This window comes from Tenrec ecaudatus, chromosome 6 (genome assembly GCF_050624435.1).
Source record: "Tenrec ecaudatus isolate mTenEca1 chromosome 6, mTenEca1.hap1, whole genome shotgun sequence".
Lineage (NCBI taxonomy): Eukaryota > Metazoa > Chordata > Mammalia > Afrosoricida > Tenrecidae > Tenrec > Tenrec ecaudatus.
The window spans coordinates 110,396,906-110,415,194 of NC_134535.1; the positions used below are offsets into that span (position 1 = coordinate 110,396,906).

An 18,289-nucleotide genomic window follows, 5' to 3' on the forward strand; every position below is an offset into this window, starting at 1 on the left:
GAAAAGACACTGGTAATTTTGAATGGTTCACTGGTTTTTTGGCAAAATCAAAGACACATTTCATGTTAACAACCCTTGTTTTTATTTTAAACTTTACTTGTGTTGAGCTTCAATAACTCTCAAAGCATAATACACAGGCAGTGTTTTCTTTGGAAGGCTAAGCTAGGTGACCAGAGCATTTAGCATTCCAGAACAGTGCTTCTCATACATGGCAGCACATGGGAAGTCTCTTAAAAAATATGGATGCCAAAGACTTCTGTATTGTTCCCAGGAGACTCTGATACAATTCATTTGGGGGATAGTCTAGACTTTTTTTTCTTTCCTTTTTTTCAAATGACTGATTTTTAGAGTGACAGGAAGGGGTTTGACTTTTTTATTTGTAAAAGGGAATAATAATAGTACTTATTATTGTGTTAAGATTTGAAGACATCTGGCCCGTATTAGTACAAATACTGCTGTTACTATTAGTGTTATCTTGTTGTTGTTTTCTTCTCTACCATTATCCATAGATTATATTCCTTATTTGGATAGCATTTTTATTCTCCATGAAAATTCTAGATCCTTCTCAGATCTTTAGGAACCAATTCAGGATCTGTTAAAATCCAGTCTTCATGATGACACAAACTCTTTCAAAAGGCTCGATATGGACTAAAGGAGGATTTTAACATTTGGTTATTTTTCAGTCTGCAAGATCAGTTCAGTTGTCAAACTGGGAGAGAGCTTAATTTAGCACAGGCATTTAGAGAATGAATTTGAACTACTGAGACACATTGGCTAGCACAAGTGGGTCAATAAACATCAGTGCTTTAAAAAAAATTTTTGTTTCAACACCAGTGATTTTAACAGCTCCAAAGAAATGTAACCACAAAGAGGAATTCTACTACTAGAATTCAAATCTTTTCATTATTCTGTGGTTCTTCGCCATCTAAGTTTTGAATGTATCCATACTCTGTTTCAGAACGGACTATAGGATGCTTATTAAGCAGAGCAGGATAATATAAAATAAGGAAATCAGACGACAGGGAGCATGGATAGGAAACGCACGAAGAATCAAGGAGTGAGAATTTGACCCCAAATGGTGGTGTTGTTTTGCACCCCTCCTCAAGATCTGCCACACACTTGACTTTGAACTTGCTTTGAGTCCATAGGAAATATTATAGATTAAAGCACTCACATCCTCCTTAATATGTACCAAATGAGTCCATATTTTCTAGAGTAGAATCTGGGTGTTACTATTTTTAAGAACATCCCCAGGTAGTTTGAACTTATATCAAGTTGAGATCTATTAGCAGATACAAGAAAATAGTTGTGTTGAAAAAACAGTCCATTTTTTAGTATTTGAGAATAATTTATTATCATATTTGAGATTCATTTTAATGTTCAATATTCTTAGTATCACTACTTGAGAATGAAGTTGTCTACCCAAATGATTTACTTCCAAACTTTATACAACAGAGGCAGCTGGGGAGTATGGGATTATCATTCTAGATAATCTCTAAAAGAGATAGGATACTAATACAGAATGAAAGATAATGATAAAAAGAAATCGGTGTGGACACAAACAATATTTTGCTGTTTGATAATTTTGCCTTAAAATAAACATTGAAGACAAAACTATTGTGTTCTGGTCTCTGCTTAATAAACTGCATTATTGTCTTGCAGAGGCAATTATATAGCTTTCTACCAAAATAACTATATACCTTTGGCTTTCAAAGTGAAAAATGATGAACAAATATACTTATATCATAAAACTGAAAACATAATGTTTTTGTCTGTTTGTGGGGATATGCAGATTGATTTTTCATAAAATGCAAAGCCAAGGTTGTTTACAAGGACTACTCTTTCATTTCAGATTTTTTACCATTTATGAAAAGTCTTTTACTCAATCCAATTTACATGCTTTTCATACTGATAAGCATACTACAGTTCAATGCATTTGTTAATATGATCTCCTTCATGCCTAAGTATCTGGAACAGCAGTATGGAAAATCATCTTCCGATGCTATCTTTCTGATAGGTAAGTGTAATATTAGCCAGCTTTTTCTCACGATGTATTGAATAGCATGATGATGGGTCTAGGAACCTCTTAAAGTCTCCTAGGATATTTCTGTCTCAGTATATTTTCCCTTCTTTTTGAAAAATCCACTATGAAAGGCTGTATCTAGTAAGAAACAAATGTGATCTATTGACATTTAATGTGAAATCGAATATAGTTACACTTTCCTTTTCATTTTATTTGATTTTGTCCACAACTTACTGTCATTAAATTTGCAGTAACTATTTTCTCCCTTCTACTGGTTTGACATAAATTTGAACAAAGCTTAACATTAATCAGTATTTCTATCCTCAAGAACTGAAAAATAATCTGAGGCTTTACCCAATTTGCAAAACTCACAGGCTGATGTACCATATATTATGGATGTTGACACAAGATACATGCTACTGAGCCAGAGGCAAGAGAGTCTTCCACTGACAGCGTCAAGAAGAACAAAAGCTTTCGTGCTGTATGGTTGTCCTTAGCCCAGAGTCCCAGGGTGACATTAGGAATTAAACTAGGAAGGGAAAGAGACCAGGATTATCCTTCTGGGATAGAATACAAAATCATAACGTGCTCCTCTGTGTGGAGACCTTGGAGAATGAAAAATGAGATAAAAATTTAGGAAGACATTTTGTCTAAATCAGGACAGTTGAGTTATCATGTTGGGATTCTACGTTTTACTCCTACATTGGATTATTTCAGCTCTAATCTGTGGGTTTTGTCTTTTTTCCCTAATTTAGTTCCCCGATCCCCCTGGTGGCTTTAAGTGTTTCTGCAGCCTCGTAGAGTCTTGCTTTTCCTGTGAACTCTAATCCAGCCCTTCTAGCCTATCTTGGAAATTTCCTCTGGCTTTTTTTTTTTTTTTTTTGATGCCTTAAAAAGTTAATTTCCTAGATATTGGATCCAAATCTTGTGGAATATTTTGTTCAGATCTGTATTCTGGTTACCTAATCCACACATACTAAATCAGATTCTCTGCTGTGGAGTTCAGGAGTGGATTTTGATCAAGCTCTCCTAAGAAGGCAGTCCATCGAACAAACCCTGCCACTGAAAACAATGCAACCCAAGCTTGTCCTTCCCTGTGGCCTGGAGGGCTAAGAGATGGGCTGCCAACTGCAAGGTCAGCAGTTTGAAATCATCAGCTCTTTTGAACGAAAGTTTGGGCTGTCTGTTAGCATACATGTTTACACACTCATCAACCCAGTAGGAAGTCACTCTGAGCTGGAGTTGACCTGAAGGCGGTGAGTTGCACAGGTGCAATGGTCAAAGGTCTCGATCGCGAACCAAAATGTCGGGCAGCGGAAGTCTCCACAGGAGAAAGATGTGGCATTTCGTTTCCGTAACTCCTGGTAGCCTGGGAAAGCCAGTGGGAAAATCCTACTCTGTTTTATAAGGTCACTCCATACGGGAATCGACTCAACTGCAGCGGGCTTGTGCTGTTAGTTCCAGGAAAAGAAGAAGCTTTTGCAATGGTAGAAAAGCTGTAGGAGAAAAGCTGAGACCCTGTGTAGGGTCAGAATCAACTCCGTGGTCACAGGTGAGGGTTGGTTCCATCAGCTCACAGCGGGAACTACTTTACGTAACATTTAAGGGCAGGAAGGAGTGCTTAGAACCCAGGACAAGGCCTGGAAATGGTTAGTCTATGTTGAAGTTTCTTTTTCTACTGTATGCGAAGGAAAGAGATGTTGGTTTTGGTCTCTACACAAAACCCTGCAATTATAGTACACTTTTCAAAATTTACCTTGACTGAGTGTGTACATATGAAAAGCTGTGACGTATAACCCACAGGTATAAAATCAAATCGGACTTACTCACTGTGAGTTCCTCAAACTCACTGCCTTGAGTTGGTGCTGAGTCATAGCAACCCATCCGACAGGGTAGACGGGCTCTGTTTGCGGGCCTTGTAACTGCTCACCAGAGTAGAAAGCCCTCTGCCCCTCTTTCTCCCGAGGAGCAGCTGGTGGTTTTGAACAGCTGACATGCTGATCACAGCTCAACTTGTAAACACCGCGCCACCAGGGCTCCTAGTCACTGTGAGGTAGGCCTATATGATTTCTTATATAAGACACAATCGATAAAATGACAATGTTTGTTGTCTTGATAAATCACTTTTTCAATAATGTTTTGCTTCCATTTACAGGCATTTATAATTTACCTCCAATATGCATTGGATACATTGTTGGTGGCTTAATTATGAAAAAGTTCAAGATTACAGTCAAGCAAGCTGCCCACATAGGCTGTTGGTTATCGTTACTTGAATATCTTCTCTACTATTTGTGTTTTCTCACAACCTGTGATAATGCATCAGTTGCTGGTCTAACCACATCTTATGAAGGGTATGCAGTTCTCTAACTAAAATCATGGTCTTAAAACAGCGATTAGTGTACATGTACATGGCACATTATAATTCACTTATTTCATATATCATTTGCATAGTTATATCTACAGTATTAAATAATTTTTGCTTTTGAGTTTTGAGGATTATCTGAGCTTATATGAAGGCTTGCATATTGATGCTAATTAAAAAATTTACTTAACAGGCATATTCAGTTAGTTAAATAATCAGCTAAATTAAAATTTGGCACCTTCAAATGTTCAAATGTTCTTGATATCATTACCAAAAAAATAAGGTTGAACTCTTTTAAAATATAAAAGTATAATTTTACATGCATTATCATAGTTGAGTCTTGTCATCTCTCTTTAAGATAGCTATTATTACTTCCATTTTACAGATAAAAAAATTGAGACTAAGAGGGATTAAATGACCAAGATATTCCTGATAAAGCTCTTTAACTGCATCTATAAAGAAACAACATTTAAAATCAAGAAGAATCTTAAGCATTGTTGAGTACAATCATCTCTAATTTTTCGGATTCCCAAAGAAATGGTGTACTATGTACGAAACCACACAGTGATGTAATCACTGAATTACGACTTGAATTTAGTAACTAGACTTCCATCCTAGTGCACTTCCAATCATGCTACCCTGAGCATAAAACAAATTTCCTTATTTTTACTAGAAGAATGTATTTGTTTATTCAAATATTTAGATTGCACATTGTAAATAGGATGTGCAGATTTTGATCTTTCTGATAGCTCTAGGGGTTGATGTTTCTGTCATAAAGTTTGACTGAATTTGTTAATTTCTGCCACGTTGTTAAACTCACAGAGTAGGTAAAATCGATATTTAAATTCTGACGGTACTTGAGAAAATCCTTGCCTATTGTAGACACTCGATTAATGCTTATTTATTTAAAATAAGGAACTGACAAACTGTCTTTGCAGAGACTGAAGCAGGTATCTTTTATGAAGAGCTACCTACACCACACCGTTGATGTTTTGCAGCACTTGACTAGAAATGCTCAGTGGGTTTGATTATCCATTGATAACTGGGTCTTTAGGAGTCATTTGACAATGGGAATCACCCTTCAATCAAAGGGCCAGGATGAAACAGACCATAAAGAAAGGAACAGTCATAAAACTACTTTTGTTAATTTCTCTAATGAATCTTCAGAACAATTTTAAGAGGCTAATGAGTGTCAGAGGTAACAGAGTTTTTAAGTAGTAGGCAAGGATTAAGAACACCTTACTCTGATCCACGCAATTTGTGGTATGTTGAAGAGTCAGCCCCGGGCTACATTCTCATCAATAAGAAGTCATAAAGCTTGGCAATAAAGTCACGCTTTATCCTCAAAACTGTGTCAAGGCTATATCTTTGAATGAAAATAAACCTACAGTGCTTACTGCCTCCTACTTCTCCCGAAATATAATCCACGACTGCTTTTTAGACTGTGAAGGACCTAAGGGGGGAAAAATAGATTTAAAGTAGTAGAAGTCAACGTTTAGAAATCTCTGATTCAATATAGGAGATCTTTGATCAGATTTCTCTTTCTTTGATGTGGAAGGAAAGGAAATGGAATTGGGAATTGAAAGGAAAGAAAGGACAATAGCAGCACTTCAATAGCCATGGCTTCGTTTTATCTTGTTTCAGAATGCAGCATGACTTGTATGTGGGCAGTACCATCTTTGCTGACTGCAACGTGAACTGCAGCTGCCCATCCAAGATCTGGGACCCTGTTTGTGGGGACAATGGCTTGTCGTACATGTCAGCCTGTCTTGCTGGGTGCAAGGAATCTGTTGGATCAGGGATAAATATGGTAATAGCCTGGATCTTCTTTATAAGAAGACTTTGGTTTTGTCTAATTGTTTGATGCCTTTCAGGTATGACCTGAGCCTTCATTGAATGAAAAGTAAAACAGAAAATTTTCTTCAAAACCAAATTATTATTTGTTTGTTTGTATGTAGAAAATCTGTTTTTTCTTCATAGGGGGTTGATTTACCTTTGATTTCCTACATTTTATTTAAAACCTTCCTAGTCCTAAGTATACAGATACATAATTTCCAAAAAGTTGAAATTTAAGAAATAAATGACATTAAAATACACTTTGAAATATTTTGATTTCCGAGAGAAAGTTGGCAGTTCAGGTATCATTAATAACAAACGAAAGAGTTCTTTTGTGTTTTTGGTGAAAGTTTACATAATAAATTCATTTTCCCAATTGATAATTCATAAACATATTGGTTTGTACATGACATTGGTCCTAATTCCCTAAATGAGTTCGCAACATTTCCTTCTTGGGTTCTCTGTGTCCATTGTTATGGCTTCCCTGCCCACTGGTTTGGGGCAAATGCCATCCGGATGCTCTTGCATCATTGCCTTTTTTCTGAGGAACACATTTTTCACATTGTTTCACAGCCCCATCTATTTTTTCGTCTCTGGAAGTGTGTTCGGGTTTAAGTGAAGGTTTTCTGAGAGCAATAGTTTGGGGGTTCCTCAAGTGTCATTCAGCTCATTCCAAACCCAAACCACACTGACTGCAGCAACCACCTCTATCCGATAGGACAGGATGGAATAGGGCTGTCTCTGAGAGTGTTCACGCCTGTAACTCTTTATAAGAGTAGAAAGCTTCCTTCACCTTTCTCCCAGAGCAACGGGTGGTTCTGAACTCTCACCGGTGGTTAGAGCCGAATGTGATCTAACTCCACCACCAGGGCTCCTACTTTAATATTTTTTGATTTTGATCTTCATCCCCCCCTCGCCCAACCTAGTCTAGTTGAGATTTTCTATTGTGGTCACAGTGGTAGGTGTGTTGGCTGGGCACCATCTGGTTTCCTCTTACCTCATTTATTTTTGCTATTTTCCTCTTTTTGGTGTATTTCCCATATTCTGAGAGATTTTACGAAAATAAAACTAAGCATATTTTCTTGCTTAAAAATGTCACAGTACTTAAATTGTTGGAATTGGAAACTGAAGTATAAATTTGGTATTTAGTAAGAGTTGGAAATATTTCACAATTAGAAAAGGATCGAATTTACTTGGTTTTAAAATAAATTATACATTTAAAACATTTATCGATAAATATCTAAACATTCAGTTGAGCATTCTGACACACACTTTTTGGTCATATTTACTGTTGTGGCAACACGGTTTTATTATTTTTTAAATGTACAAAAGCTGAGTTATTGAAAATTTACTCTAAGTATGTAGAAACAAAATACCATTTTCCCTGAAGCTATTCTTCAACATTATGTTTTATTCTTTCATCCTGTGACCCACCGTAAAAGATATGAAATAAAGGGTATAAATAGTTTCTAATTTGGTCTTGTTGTCTATTCAATAAAAATTAAGTTTGTCTTCAAGAGTTTTTCCTCCTTAAGGAGAGTTGTATGTTACTTTTTTACAGGTGTTCCAAAATTGTAGCTGCCTCCAATCATCTGCCAATTCCTCTGCCGTTCTTGGACTATGTGACAAAGGAGACACGTGTGCCCTGATGCTCCAGTACTTTTTAATACTGTCGACTCTCAGTAGTTTCATTTATTCCTTAGCTGCCATACCTGGATATATGGTTCTCTTGAGGTACAATATTTATATTCATTATTGAGTTCAACAACTCTCTGTACATTTGTTAAGGTAGCTTTCCTAAGAAAGGCCCTTGCGGTCCATGTTGTCTAAAAATTTAGGTCACTGTTATTCATTGATGAAGGATTTCGCTGACTGACTGACCATGCTTCTGATGATCCAGATCTGTCACTGTCCATTTTGACTCATAGCAACCATAGAACTACCCTATGGGGTTTGCAAGCTATGATCTAAACACACTTCCCATCCTTCTTCCAGCCATTTCTTATAGTTCAACTCACAGGACACTAGACGAGAAAGCTTCCAGTAGTGCCCGTGTTACCATAATTATTTATTCCTAAATAAATATGAGAATAATAATAAATGCTTAATTCTCTTACAAGACTATGGGAAAAATAAAAGGTCAGAGATTTTTCAAGGGTTTTTATAAATCTGTAAGATATTCTATTATAGATGTTAATTCTTATTATCTCTTCGGCAATATTGTGTAGGAAAGAGAGCCTTCATTCACACATACACATGAGATAATAAAAATCAAATTTAAAAAATGATATTATTTTCCCCCAAATCTACAGAGCTAGAAAATTGCAGTCAGGATTCAAACTTAGGGTGATTAGCACTATTTCAATTACATGACTCTTCATGCCTAATAAACAATCCTGAGATTGGGTTGCATTTTCCCCTTTTTTTCATACTTTATTGGAACACCATTAAGTTAATTATAATTCTCAGTTCAAAATGTATTAACATCATAGGCCAAGGCAAATTTTATTTCTTATTTTATTTGACTATAGTTTATGTTTTTTTTAATTCCATTCCCAACATCTATCCACCATAGTCCCCCATTTTAATGTGAACATTATATGCCACTCTCTGGATACTTTCCTATGTATCCAGAGATTACAACAAATTACAAAAAATATAATATTTTGCTTTTTTATATTTATATAGATGGAAGTTTTCTACAAATCTCATCCTGAGTCATAAGGCCCATGTGTATATAAATTCATTTGTACTGCTAGTATGCATGTTCTTACATCATCACTACATGAGAGTTTCCAATTTCTTAGTTAAAACCAAATTGAAACCCACTGACATTGAATCAATTCCAACTCACAGTGACTCTACAGGGTAGAGTAGAACTGCTCCTTTGGTTTACCAAGGCCATAAACCCTTACAGAAGCACCCAGCGGCATCGCTGCCCTGTGGAGGGGTTGGGGGTTGGAATCATGGACCTTGCAGTGGACAGTTTTCCCTTTTTTAGGGGCTCACCAAGACTTGGAGTGTTTACCTTTCTAATATGGGTAAAATGGTGTTTCACTGATGTTCTTATGCTTTAATATGTGTTTTTCTGATCTAGTGAATTTCAGCATCTATTAAAATTGTATTTATTTATAATTACTTGGGCATCTGTTTCATGGCGTTTTTCATTTATTTTTCTCCTTTTCCATTATAGTTTCTATAATTTTTCTGGTGAATGTGGTGATTTCTTTGTAAACTGGAGGCATAAATGCAATGTTGATTACATGATATCATGATCTTTCTTTTTTTAGCTGTCTTTCCAGGGTAGTCGTTGAGAGATGAAGTTCAAACTATTGTTAAGTCCAAATTGCACTAATTTTTTTTGCCTCAAGTTTTGTGTGTTAGGGGCCATATTTTAAAAGGTCTCCCATTCACAATTTACAAAATAACCCCCCAAATCTTATCCTACTATCTCTACTGCTTTATCTTTTACAGAAAGGTGTTGAATTCACCTCAAGTCCATCATTACGTATCGAGAAAGGCAGATTGATATCCATTATTTGTTTTGCTACATAAAGTGAGGTATTTTTTCAGCATTGTGACATTAATAACAGGTTTCTTGGTTTGTGGTGTCCATATTTGTATCGAAAGCTCTTATACAGACACAGGTCTGCTTTGCACTTTGATCCGCATCCACAGATGTGTCGGGAGGTTCCATATTGACTTAGTTACGGTCTCACAGTATTGGCTAATGTGTCATTTGGTAAGTCTTCTTCACCTTTACACTCTTGGCAGCTTTACTCTTGCTTCTTTTCTTTCCAAATTGATTTCTCAACTCTTGGATTTTGAGTTATGTGTGAATTTTGATTAGCTTTGTATGGATTTTAACAGATTCATTTGAGGCAATCTGATATCTTTAGGCTAAAATTTTTTGTTGTTGGAATTGATGAGGTAGTTCTCAAGAAGCTGTGTCAGATAGATAGTAAGGACAGTGGTGCCCTACTTACTTTATTGGGTTTTATAGTAATCCAGTAAAATACTATACCAAAAATATCCCAATAGCATAATGTTTTAGGTGCTGTCAAGTCCGTTCTGACTGATAGTGACTCTCAGTACAACCATAAAAAACACCTCCTGGTCCTGTGTCATCTTCATCATTGTTCTGATGTTGCAGCTCACTGTTGCAATCACTGTCAAGTCATCTTGTTGAAGGCCTTCTCTTGTTTGCCTGCCCCTCTACTTTACCACCTTACCAAGCGTGATATCCTTCTCCAGGGACTGGTCTCTCCTGATAACATGCCCATGACATGAAGTCTCATCATCCTTGTCTCTAAGGAGAAATCTGGCTGTACTTCTTCCAAGACAAATTTGTTTGTTCTTTTGGCAGTCCAGGGTACTTTCGATATTTTTCGCCATCACTATAATTGAAGCACATTGATTCTTCTTTAGTTTTTCCTTAGTCAATGTCCAACTTTCACATGAATATGAGACAACTGTAAACACCACCAGCCTGTGTGATCATGAGGTGTTCATGGGATCAGGTATCAGGCATCAAGGAACAAAAATATCACAACACTGTGAATGAGGGGGAGTGTGGAGTGGGACCCAAAGCCCATCTGTAGGCAACTGGACATCCCCTCATGGAAGGGTTGTAGGGAAGAGATGAGACAGTCAGGGTACAGTATAGCAACAATGAAACATACAACTTTTCTCTAGTTCTTTAATGCTTCCTCCCCCCCCGCCCCCCATCATGATCCCAATTCTACATTACAAATCCAGCTAGAGCAGAGGATGTACAATGGTACAGATAGGAACTGGAAACAGGAATCCAGGACAGATGAACCCCTCGGGACCAGTGGTGAGAGTGGCAATACTGGGAGGGTGGAGGGAAGGTGGGGTAGAAAGGGGGAACAGCTTACAAGGATTGACATATAACTCCCTCCTTGGGTGGTGGACAACAGAAAAGTGGGTTAAGGGAGACGTCTAACAGTGTAAGACATGACAAAATAATAACAATTCATAAATTATCTAGGGTTCATGAAGGAGGGAGAGGTGAGGAAAGAGAGAAAAATGAGGAGCTGATACTATAGGCTCAAGTAGAAAGAAACTGTTTTGAGAATGATGATGACAACAAATGTACAAATGTACTTGACACAATGGATGCATATATGGATTGTGATAAGAGTTGTACGAGTCCCCAATAAAATAATTTAAAAATGAAAATAGAAAATACCATGGCTTGGGCTAGGTGCATCTTAGACCTTAAAGTAACCTCCTTGCTTTTCAACACTTTAAAGAGGTGTTGTGCAGCCAATTTACCCAATGCAATGTGTTGTTTGAGCTCTACCCTGCTGCCTCCATGCACAGTGATTGTGTATCCAAGCAAGACGAAATCCTTGACATCAAAGTGATACCGTGCTAAAACCGATTGCATTCTCTTCTGAAGAAGACCTGCTATTATTTTATCATCCTTCAGCTAGTCAGGGAGGGGGGGCAGAGGAGTTCTGAAAGTGAGTTGTTCCAGCAGATAGCAGTTCTGACTTGAAGTGTATGAAATACCAGAAGTTTTTCTTTTTTAGGGGTGGGAGGGAATTATAATCTTCATTCCACTGTTAGGGATATTGGGCAACAGTGAGCAGGTAGGGAAATTTTTGAATAGAATGACTCTGTTTCTAACTCTTGAAAATATTATTGTTGTCAGTTAAAATAGGTTTGTTTTTGGATTTTCCCATCACTTTCCTTTGGAAAGTTTTACACTTGTTGTAGCGCCAAATCTTAGACTTCTTTCTTCCATGCTGTTAATGGAAATCACTTGAATATAGCTAGCTATCCATTGTCTCTGGCTTTAGGCTGGAAGTTTAACCATTAGAAGCAAGAACTACTAATACAAATAAGATAATAAATCAGAAAAAACTCAACCAACCTCCTGCCATGGAGTCCAGGCCAACTCACCCGGACACGATTGAGGGTTTCAGAGGCCTTGTCAGTCTCTCCTGGAACAGACAGACAGACCATCCATGGGCTGGAATCACCCACCTGGGCAGCAGTAGTGCAACCCTCACACAGCAGCGCCACCAGGCTAATTTAGTAGGAGGAGATGCAGGTGGAAAATGACATGAATCCTTTTCTTCTTCACCAACTTTCTGATAGAAAAGGAACAAGCAAAATTGACATTGCTTAGATGACAAGGGCCAGAAATGGGGCTTCTGAGTAGACTACAAACTGGATCATTCTTCTTCTAATAACCAAGGTCTCACCTCGAGGGTTAGACATTTGCTAACCATCATTGTTAGAAATGGGTCCTTGTAACAAACACTAGGAGACTTAAAACCTCTTGTGAATTTATTTTTCAGGTGTATCAAGTCTGAAGAGAAGTCTCTTGGTGTGGGCATACATACATTTTGTACAAGAGTATTTGGTAAAAATATTTTCTTACCATTTTCAGACTATTATTAAATGCTTTGTTATAATATCACTCAGAATAATAGCTTAGCAAATATTTTCCCTTTGCTTATTAGCAACACTTCACAATTAGTGCAAGAATAAAAATTAAGAGAGGGAGGATTTCCTTGGAATTAAGGGTGGAGATGGACATTGGGCCTCGACTCAAGTACTCCCTAAACACAAGTACACTTTGTTGTAACAATCTGGCATTTTGTGATGCTCACCTTCCTAACATGATCGCTGAAGACAAACGTGTGCATAAGTCAATGTGGTGAAGAAAGCTGATGGTGCCCGGCTTTCAAAAGATATAGCGTCTGCAGTCTTAAAGGCTTGAAGTTAAACAAGCGGCCATCTAGATGAGAAGCAACAAAGCCCACATGGAAGAAACACACCAGCCAGTGTGATCATGAGGTGTCTATGGGATCAGGTATCAGGCATCTAAGACCCAGAACAAAACCATACCCAAGGTGAATATTGGGGTGGAGCATGGAGTGGAGACCCAAAACCCATCTGTAGACAATTGGACATCCCCTCACAGAGGAGCACAGGGAAGAGATCAGCCAGTCAGGGTACAGTATAGCACTGATGAAACATACAACTTTCCTCTAGCTCTTTGGTGCTTCCTTCATCCTACTAACATGACCTCAATTCTACCTTACAAACCAGATTAGACCAGAGCATGCACACTGCTACAGATAAGAGCCCTCAACACAGGGACTCCAGGATAGATAAACTCCCTCTGGGCCAACAATGAGAGGAGAGATACCAGGAGGACTAGGGGAGGGTTGGGGAGATAGGGAGAAGTGATCACAAGAATCAACCTAGATGAATAACAGAAGTGGGTGAGGGGTGCCAGAGGACGATGTCAGATATGGAAACAATAATCTATAACTTATCAAGGTTTTGTGAGGGAGGGCAGGTGGGGGAGACAAGGGAAAGAAAAGGGGAGCTGATATCAGGGGATCAAGTGGGAAGAGAATGCTTTGAAAATGATGATGACGGCATATGTGAAAATGTGCTTGACACACTGGATGAATGTATGGATTGTGATAAGAGATGTAAGCGCCCCCAATAAAAGTACTTAAAAAAAAAGATCCTCCTGACCTCAATACAATTAATCAGTGATTCGAATACTTGCCAATCAAATGAACGGGAAAGGGTTTGTTACAATATTCACATGATTGGCTCAAGTCATTGCAATAAACAAAAATTGTAGAATCTTTAATTAAATATTTTTCTCAGCAATGACTTTCAAATTGTATTTATTCATCAGACTACCTATCCTTTAAAGTGGAGACCCTTTATAGCCAACTTTTACTTTATAAAAATAACATGTGAGCGTGAGCTTTACGCTTTACTGTTTTATTTGTTTTACTAACAAGGAAAGGAAAAATATTCACCAGCAAAATAATGTGTCCTGATTGTTACGTTGTTGAGTGAGTTTTCTCTCTTTTAATTGTAGCTGGAATTCCTGCACCTATATATTTTGGAGCTTTAGTGGACTCCACATGTTTACACTGGGGAACTTTGAAATGTGGTGAGCCGGGAGCATGCAGGATATACGATTCTACCAACTTCAGGTAAACATGATGATAGTTTCGAACTGCTTGCTCGGCAGTAGATTACATAAAATGGCAAAATCCACATTTAATATTCAATGTCAAGTGTCTCAAACATTTTGACTTTATTTTCAGAATGAACATCGATGCTTGTACTTCAGTCCCTTATTTGTGGCTAGTGTATGACTTCCCTAACCTAGCCTTTCAGAAGGTTTTCTCAGTTTACCTGCAATCCATATGCCATTGAAGATACTGGCTATACTTAAGCTACTATCAAAATTGTATTACTCTTTAAAGTACCTATGTTTCTTCCATCATTCCAGCATCTTATTAGCCTGACTCTTCATTACCTCTCAGTTGGAACCTTCCCTCTGCCCTGGCCTCTACAAGGATTGCTCACAAACGCCTCACCTTTTATGTACCACGTTAACAGAGGCACTGGCAGCTTTCGTTCTGACTACTTTTCCAGGATATTCAAACTGAACAGGACCGTAGAAAAGATGATGCCTTGTTCTGAGGCAGAGGGCTGATGTGTTTCTTGTCCAGGGTGATAAAGTATTTATCTAAAAGTCAACACAATTATTTGAAGAGATTAAAAAAAAGAAGCACCACCTCAGTGATGAGAAAGACTACAGAACTAAATGTGTATATAAAAGAAGTCCTAGATAGATATGGCAGAGATAAATTAAAGAAATAATAGCTTCGAGTTTTATGTAGTTGAAGAGCCATGGGTCCATTCCAAGTACCCAGCAGAATAAATATATATTTCAAAACCTCAAACTCAAGGAAACAAACAAAAAAAAATCTCATAAGTAGTACCCAGAGATTGTTTAAAAATCTTTCAAGTGACCATCTGAGATACAGCTAGTGGTCCCTTCCTGTCTAAGATGAAAAAACAAAGACACAAAAAGAAAATTAGTTCAAAGGACGAATGGATCTCAAGAACCACAGTCTAGGTGAGCTCGAGACCTGCGAGTCCAAATGACAGTTATGATCCATATCGTTGTGGAAAATATTGAACAGTGTGAGAGAAAATGTAGAACAAAATTCCAAATTTTATATATATATATAGATGTACTGGTCTAATGGCGATCATTGGAACTTCTGTGACTATGGCACTTGGTAAGGCCTTCAAATCTAGAACTGAACCCAGTCTTGAAGGTCACCTTTAAGCTAAAGAATTGACAGGTCCACAAAATTATAATATAATACCTGTGAATTATAATACCTGTGAAGAGTGTGATGCTTAGAAAAATTAACCAAAGGAACCCCAGTGGGTAGTATTGGTCAGGAAAGCTAGGTGAATAGAAATGGGGAATCCAAGGTGCAAATGGAAAGAGTCCTGGTAAATTGAGGTGTTACACAAAGCAAAATGAATGAGATACCGTTTTTCTATGTAAACTCTCACTTAAACCACAATAAAATGTTCACTCTTTCCCCAGAGTGATTATCCAGAGAAATAAATAGACTGATTACAAATTTATAATAAAACAATATTGTAAACCTCATCAGGAAAAAGTTTCTTATATTTTTGACCCAATGATTTTGAGTTTGTATTGAACCACAAGTATAAACCAGAAATCAAGAAATGAGAAAATCTGGTTTGGGTATAACTGGTTTTCTAGATATATATATAACATTGAATTAATAGAAAACATGAGCATTCTCTTTGTCATTTAAACATATTTATCAAAGATCCCTACCCCTCAAAGTTTCCAGCTCCAGATACTTGTAAGGCTAGTTTGAGCAAGCCTTCAATAAATTAAAGATACCTCTATATACAAGTTAATTAAGAAAACAAAAAAAATCACAGTTTTTCAAAGTCAGTAAGATCTTGGAATTCAGACTGGATCAGGTCAGCATAAGAAAACAGTGCACAGGCTGATCTTATTTAGAAATATGTATGCAAACAATTGAATAAAACTGGCGTATTGACTCTAGTGATGTCGGAAAAAGAAGCCTTGGTGAGAAATGCTTACGCATTTTCCTTCTAACCAAGTGATTGACAGCTCAAACCCACCCAGTAGACCCTCCAGGGGGAACACCTGGCTATGTGCTCCGGTACAGATTACAGCCTAGAAACGCCCTAGGGCTTCATCATTAGAGTAATCATGTTAATGAAATCTAGCCTGTTAATACTGCCAAAAGAACACGCAGAGCTGTCTTGGAAGAAGTATAACGAGAATGCTTCTTAGAGGCCAGGATGGGAGACTTTGTCTCACCTGCTTGGGACGTGGGATCAGGAGAGACCAGTCCCTGGAGAAGGGCTGGGTCATGTGGAGGGCGGGGTGGAAAAGAAGAAAGGTTCAAGGTTGGCTTCACCAATGGCTGCTAACAGTGGGCTCGACCATGAGAACAATTGCGAGGATGGCGCAGGACTCGGCAGTGTTGCGTTCTGTTACACACACAATAGCTCCGAGTCGACTCAGTAACACCTAAGAACAACCACGTCCTATGAGGAAAGGAGAAACATCTTAGATGTAAAAAAATGATTTAATTTGAATACTCATAATTAAACCTTGAGCACACTCAAAATAGAAGGGAGGAGGCTTTTTAGCCCATCAGAAGCCATCTGTGAAACAAAATAAAAACTTCTGTAGTGGTTGGTGATTCTTTGAAAGCATCTTATTAAATACCAAAGCAAAACTCTTATCAATTGTCAACATTATACTTAAATGGGAGTTCCTATTCAATGGGGAAAATGATAAAGTAAAAATATCAATAAGAAATTAGAAAATTGGACTTTCTGGATGGGAAAATTTTAAAAACTTTGGAAACATTAATATTAATAAGAGAGGACAGCATTGCTCATATAAGATCAATATGCAAGGTTAGGTGCTCTTGTCCTTATGGGAATAAAATATTAGTATTTAAAGAGATGCAAAGTTAGTTTGTACTCATCACACTGTTTTGCAAAACAAAATATAATATAGCTTTTCCCCCCTTTTTGTGTGTGTGTGTGTGTAGGTACATCTATCTTGGACTGCCAGCAGCGCTAAGAGGTGCGAGCTATGTTCCAGCCTTAACGATTCTATTTATTTTGAGAAATCGCCAACTACCTGGTGAAAATATTTCCTCAGGAATGACGCATACAGAGTCAAAGGGTACAGGGAAGCAAAGTGAACTCAAAGATATGCACCAAGATTCCAAAGTTGTGAATGCTGTTGACATGAAAACTAAACTGTAATGTTCGATGACACCGTGCTTCCAGTGACGGAGAACACACTGTACAACTTAGCTGTTTTTGAAATCAATAGTTACATTTCTAAGAGGGCCTGCAGGGTCCTTCAAAAGTTCGAAAGAGGACATTTTACTCATGACACGTCTGAGGTGTCTCTTGTGCTTTTGAGTTTCTCTGGAAGTCATTTGTGACGACCTTCTAGACAGGACCTTAGAGCCAGTGCTATTTCGAGTCTAAGCCAAAAAGCTACCACCTTCTTCATGCACGCCAGGGGTACATTCCCACAGCTCCTTTTTCGAGTGGTTCTAAAGGGTTCCTGTTAGGGTAATCTATTTAATTCCACTGCATGTGTGCTTTTAATACTGAGGTTATTCAGAGACTGGAATGTTCATTCTGTTTATGAGAAGATTTAAAAATTTTATTCCAGCTTATCATTTTGAAGTGAAAGGAATCTAGATTTTCATTCTATTTAGAACGACTCTATAGCTTTTTCTATTCACTCTAGACAGGATGTTTATAAAATAGATTATAGTCATTAAAATATTATCTCTTGATTTTGGTTATTTTTCCATATTATCACTCATGTCATGTACCTGCTCATTTTGTTCAGCGAACATATAAGTGTAATCAAATATTAAAAATTATGTATCTAATATTGTTGACCTATTTTTCAGTTATTCCAACACCAACTATGAAACTTCCTATAAAACAAATGTTTGAGATGGAAATTGAAAGAATAATATTATCAAAATATTAGTCTATAAAAGTTGCTTTTATATGCTCACTGCCTTTGAGTTGATTCTGACTCACACTCACCATGTATAGCGTCTCCATGACTGTCAGTCTTTAGAATGACAGCCTCATCTTCATTCCCCCGAGTGACTAGTGGGTTTGATCTGCCCACT

The 18,289-nt window shown here is 37.5% G+C and overlaps 1 protein-coding gene across 3 annotated transcripts in view; it reads left to right on the top strand.

Annotated features, from left to right (window-relative positions):
* SLCO1A2 (solute carrier organic anion transporter family member 1A2) overlaps nt 1-17,390 on the top strand; it is a 34,049-nt gene extending 16,659 nt beyond the window's left edge. For 2 of the 3 annotated variants that reach the window (XM_075553058.1, XM_075553061.1), the window contains 7 exons: nt 1,853-2,017; nt 4,179-4,374; nt 6,030-6,195; nt 7,783-7,955; nt 12,554-12,618; nt 14,107-14,224; nt 17,171-17,390. In XM_075553058.1, coding sequence (XP_075409173.1) covers nt 1,853-2,017; nt 4,179-4,374; nt 6,030-6,195; nt 7,783-7,955; nt 12,554-12,618; nt 14,107-14,224; nt 17,171-17,390 — 1,103 coding nt within the window. The remainder of the gene's footprint in view (nt 1-1,852; nt 2,018-4,178; nt 4,375-6,029; nt 6,196-7,782; nt 7,956-12,553; nt 12,619-14,106; nt 14,225-17,170) is intronic. The other variant, XM_075553059.1, reaches the window with a different exon arrangement.
* Nucleotides 17,391-18,289: the final 899 nt, after the last annotated feature.